General features: G+C 43.1%; 1 protein-coding gene across 3 annotated transcripts; it reads left to right on the top strand.

Annotated features, from left to right (window-relative positions):
• The first annotated feature begins 476 nt into the window (after positions 1-476).
• Positions 477-2,933, top strand: LOC123411452 (metallophosphoesterase 1-like). Of its 3 annotated transcripts, none has more exons than XM_045104400.1 (5): positions 477-800; positions 1,180-1,654; positions 1,736-1,784; positions 2,334-2,420; positions 2,615-2,933. In XM_045104400.1, the coding sequence occupies exons 1-5, from the start codon at positions 576-578 to the stop codon at positions 2,862-2,864; spliced, it is 1,086 nt and encodes a 361-aa protein (XP_044960335.1). In that variant the 5' UTR covers positions 477-575; the 3' UTR covers positions 2,865-2,933. The 3 variants fall into 3 exon arrangements, with proteins under 3 accessions (XP_044960335.1, XP_044960334.1, XP_044960333.1); XM_045104399.1 differs by having other exon boundaries at positions 1,180-1,784; positions 2,615-2,751; positions 2,833-2,933; XM_045104398.1 differs by having other exon boundaries at positions 1,180-1,784.
• Positions 2,934-5,004: the final 2,071 nt, after the last annotated feature.

Genomic DNA, 5,004 nt, shown 5'->3' with positions numbered 1-5,004 from the left:
TAATGATATTACTTTGTTTTCGTTGTAGTTTTTAGTTCATCACAAGTGTGTTGGCGTGCTAATTCCCAACAATGTTCACCAACAAATGCATATAATTTGTAGTCTGTCGGGGATTCACTAGTAGTATTCATAAAAAGACGAGCATGGTTTTTGAGAAGTAAAATGTTAGGTCCGGTTCGAAATATTTTTGCTATCCATAAGTTTGTTTGTAATTCTAGATTTCTCTTATGAAGTATATTTTGTCTGCAACCTTTTATGCTCCTCTGCAAATTCAAATTTTGCATATGTGCCTAACATACCATTTTGTAGTGATACGATTCTTATGAATTTATGAAAATGCACAACTAAGAAACACATGAAGGGTGCATATGGACAAATCTTGCACCGTGTTTTGGGGTGACTAGAAGTTATAAAAATTTCTTGTAAAAAACAGCCAATTACCGCCGGCCAAACTCGCGGCGAGAAGTAAACAAGCAAAATAGCCGCGTCATGGCCGGCGACGACCAGACCGAAGCCCCAGCGCCACTGACCTCGCCCTCGCTTTCCTCGCGTTATCCCGACGGACCTCGCCGGCGATGGCGGCGTGGCCCAACCCGTGGCTGCCACTCCTCCTCGTCGCCGCCCTGCTCGCCTTCGAGGACTGGCTCTCCACGCCCTCCTGCTCCGGCGGCTCGCCCGCCCCCGACCTCGCCGCCGGAGACCTCAGGGCGATGATGGTTGCGGACCTGATGCTCCTCGGGTCCGACGCCACCTACGCCGACCGCTTCTTCCGGGACCACGTCACGTCCAAGCTATTCACTGTAAGGGATCAGATTCAGATGCGAGCGAACCCAAAGTTCCTTCGAGTTTTTGAGTTTCTAGGAGTCTAGATGCTGAAGTATCGGCAAGCAGTCGGCAAGTATCTGAAGTTTTACAGTCTGTAGACGATATAGTTGTTATATAGGCTAAATTTCGGGAAACTGGGTCTTTTCATACTTGTTCACGTGATTTCAGCCAGTGGTAAATACCCTGGAAGCCATTTTCATTTTTCAGCCATATAAATATTATCTGATAGAAGATGCATCTCTTGTTTGCAAGTATAAAGGCTAAGTAATGTCAGTCATGAGCTTTTTTGATGTATATTGTACACACTTATGGAGTTATGGTTATTACTAATTTGCTATCTTATGTCTCCGTCAGAAATCTATTCAAACAACAAATCCAGATATGATCATAGTCCTTGGGGACATCTCAGCAAGGGGTTCAGAGCATAACGAGAGCAAATGGATAGCTGTTCTTGAACAGTTTGAGGGGATACTGGGGCAGTACTCTTCCCTTCCTCTTCATATCGTGTTAGGTGATAAAGATGTTGGCGGATGTTCGAGTTTGGATGGAAAATTGGTGCACCGTATGGCCAAGCATTTGCCAGGATTAGATTCAAGTGGCTGTGGCGCTTTTGAGATCAGTAATACCAGTTTTGTGTCTCTAAATGCGGTGGCACTGCTCTGTGGTGACAACAAGTTGCGGTTCAGTGTTGAGAAGGTGATGGAGAAGGAAAGCCATCATTTCCAAAAGAAAAGGTTAAATGGAGGAGAACATTTTCCTTTGGGAAGTGAAAATGGGCAAGGTGTCGGTGCCCACAGTTGGAGGCAAAACAGCATGACACTGGGATCAGGTCCTGTCCTTTTGCTCCACATTCCACTACATAAGTACCAAAAGTCTGACACAGGAGTCATTGGTGTTCCCATGTTTCCAGATGGAACAGTCTCAGATCATCCATCGGTTTCCCCGAGTTCAAAGCAAAGGTAAATCTTGTATAGAGTGCATTGTGAACATACTTTTTTGTTGAGCCTGCTCCATGCCAATGCTAATACATTTATGTGGATACTTAGCAATTACATGTGAGTTTTACTTATTGACTTTTTTAATATAGCCTAACTTGAATTTTGAAACATTAAATGGCGTACAATGTGCATTTGTGTATCTTGTGTTGCCTTTATTTTATTTTTGGCGGGCAAACAGTAGGGGAAACCCCTATGGTATATTTTTAAATTAAACAAACAGACAGAGGTTCTACATATTTACAAAGGGTTGAGGTAACCCTTAGAAAGAAGGGGGTAGCAAGAGGAAGGGAAACAACAGTAGATTACAATACAAAAAAAAGATTAAGAATTGAGAGCGATCCAAGATTTAAACGGCTCTAAGTCCACCTGCCTAACTCTGTGAGTGATGAGGTTCAGATCCTTCAGAAAATTGGTGTGCCACCCAACTAGTGAAGCAGGCTTTGTGTATGTTGTGTTGCCTTTATTATTGGTGTGATGATTATAAACTGAGGTGCTAATTGGACCTTGCAGTGGAGTTGATGGCAGGAGGATATATGATCGGTCGCATACCCTCCCTGCAAATTCAACACAGTATATTCTTCAAGCGCTTAAACCAAGGTTAGTCCTCCATATAGCGCATATTTTGGCAAATGTATAGCTGTGAATTGAATTACTTATACATGTTAATAATGGTCCTTTTGTTGCTCTTTTGCTTACTGCCACTCTAAACTGTACGTGGTACTTTGGTAACTCTTGTGAGTCTGTTCCTCAAGGATGGTACTTAAAGGCTACTCTCATTTTTCTTTACACAGGATTATATTTAGTGCTCATGCTGATAGCTTCTCAGACCACACCCATCCCGATGGGACACGGGAAGTAACAGTACCAGCTATGACGTGGAAGAAAGGAGGAATGCCAGGTTTTGCCATCGCCACATTTGGACAAAAAGGTGTTGTATCTGTCAACTGCTGTTGGCTAGTTCAGGAATGGGACATAATGACGGGATATTCAGTATTTTTGTTCTTGACAGCTCTTGCAATAAGATGGTCACACTGGATATGAAATGGAATTATATAATCTATTTCAAGGTACGATTGGTGATTTATCTTACCTTGAATGTGTTCTACATCATTTCACTTTGTTGCATGATGGCTGTCTTGTCGAGTAAGGTTGATACTGAAGTTACAACATTTTATACACTAATGAACTGTGATCAAACAAAGGGAACAGCCGGGCCGGCGGCGTGAACCGAGAGCCTGACCGATTCAGTCACCGGTCCGACTTCTAAAACTATATGATCTCGATTGACCATTTCCCTGTTTCCTTCTTATTTTATCTTCTCTTTCCTTTTCTTTTTTCCTCTTGCTTGTGCTTTTCGTTTTATCTTCTTTCCTTTTCTTTTTCTTTTTTTCAACATTTTTTCCAGTTTTATGTTCTTACTATTTTAAACTCCTTGGACTTTGAACATTTCTATACCCCTATATAGCGTAAGAATACCTTTAAATATAAACCATTGGATGAACTCGATCCGATGACTGGGAGGCGGCAAATCTGAGTGTTATTGGCCGTTCCATCTCCTCGTTTCATCAGATTATGCCATGTGTACTATCTAGAAGTTTCGATGATCATACTTGGTACACTCTTTGTAATGGGAAAATATATTTATCACATACATTATCTCCACAATCTTCTCCTTTGTTCTAGACTCTTCCATACATGTTTTCCACAATGTTTTTTCTATTCTTGACCAACCACTTTTAAAGTTTTGATAGCTTTGTAGACAATTTCTCCCTTTCACGTGCTAGCACATACAACTTGAATTCACGTGTTAAGCACGCACAACTTACTAGTTTTCCGAAGTGTACGAACATATATTTATACTTCCATGAACAGATTTATTCGAATCTGTGGACCTTTTAAACATATGAATTTGTTATTACACATAAACGTTTTTCAAATACAGGATGAACATAGTATTTCATATAGATGAACATTTATATTGATATATGTTAACATTTTTCCAATTTCCACAATATATTTTTCCTCATTTAAAACTGATTTTTGCAGTACTTCTAAAAAAATCTGTTAAATAAAATACATTTGTTTTTTAGACAACAAGTTACATTTTTTTGGACAACAAATTACATTTTTTAGACAAGAAGTTCTGAAAACAAGAAATTAAATGGGCCGTATCATGGCTGGGCCATAAGGGCGGTTGGGCGTTTGCTCGAGGTCTTGGCTGCTGCTCCGCTCCATCTCCTCATTTCATCAGATTATGCCCCTACCAACCTACCATAATAGAGTTGGGTGTGTTCTAAGTTTAGTGTCAGGTGACGAACAAATATGCATGGGTTGTTTCTGTTGGGGAACGTCGCATGGAAAACAAAAAATTTCCTACGCGCACGAAGACCTATCATGGTGATGTCCATCTATGAGAGGGGATGAGTGATCTACGTACCCTTGTAGATCGTACAACAGAAGCGTTAGTGAACGCGATTGATGTAGTGGAACGTCCTCACGTCCCTCGATCCGACCCGCGAACAATCTCGCGATCAGTCCCATGATCTAGTACCGAACGGACGACACCTCCGCGTTCAGCACACGTACAGCTCGACGATGATCTCGGCCTTTTTGATCCAACAAGAGAGACAGAGAGGTAGAAGAGTTCTCCGGCAGCGTGACGGCGCTCCGGAGGTTGGTGATGACCTTGTCTCAGCAGGGCTTCGCCCGAGCTCCGCAGAAACACGATCTAGAGGAAAAACCGTGGAGGTATGTGGTCGGGCTGCCGTGGAAAAGTCGTCTCAAATCAGCCCTAAAACCTCCGTATATATAGGTGAGAGGGAGGGGACCTTGCCTTGGGGCTCAAGGAGCCCCAAGGGGGTCGGCCGAGTCCAAGGGGGAAGGCTCCTCCCCAAACCGAGTTGGACTTGGTTTGGTGGGTGGGAGTCCTTCCCTTCCCACCTCCTCTTTTTTTTCTTTTCTCTTTGATTTTCTTTCCTAGACGCACAGGGCCCTTTTGGGCTGTCCCACCAGCCCACTAAGGGCTGGTGTGCCACCCTCAAGGCCTATGGGCTTCCCCGGGGTGGGTTGCCCCCCCCCCCCCCCGCGTGAACTCCCGGAACCCATTCGTCATTCCCGGTACATTCCCGGTAACTCCGAAAACCTTCCGGTAATCAAATGAGGTCATCCTATATATCAATCT

The sequence above is a fragment of the Hordeum vulgare genome, chromosome 7H (assembly GCF_904849725.1).
Source record: "Hordeum vulgare subsp. vulgare chromosome 7H, MorexV3_pseudomolecules_assembly, whole genome shotgun sequence".
NCBI lineage: Eukaryota > Viridiplantae > Streptophyta > Magnoliopsida > Poales > Poaceae > Hordeum > Hordeum vulgare.
The sequence above is the reverse complement of the archived record's forward strand: the minus strand, read 5'-3'. Positions and strand labels throughout refer to the sequence as shown.

What these genes read in the sequence shown, in the direction of transcription:
- LOC123411452 (XM_045104398.1), top strand. Translation starts at nt 576, where the DNA reads ATGGCGGCGTGGCCCAACCCGTGGCTGCCACTCCTCCTCGTCGCCGCC. An exon ending in TCCCCGAGTTCAAAGCAAAG is followed by an intron (nt 1,785 to 2,333) that starts GTAAATCTTGTA and finishes TGGACCTTGCAG; the next exon opens with TGGAGTTGATGGCAGGAGGA. An exon ending in CTTCAAGCGCTTAAACCAAG is followed by an intron (nt 2,421 to 2,614) that starts GTTAGTCCTCCA and finishes TTCTTTACACAG; the next exon opens with GATTATATTTAGTGCTCATG.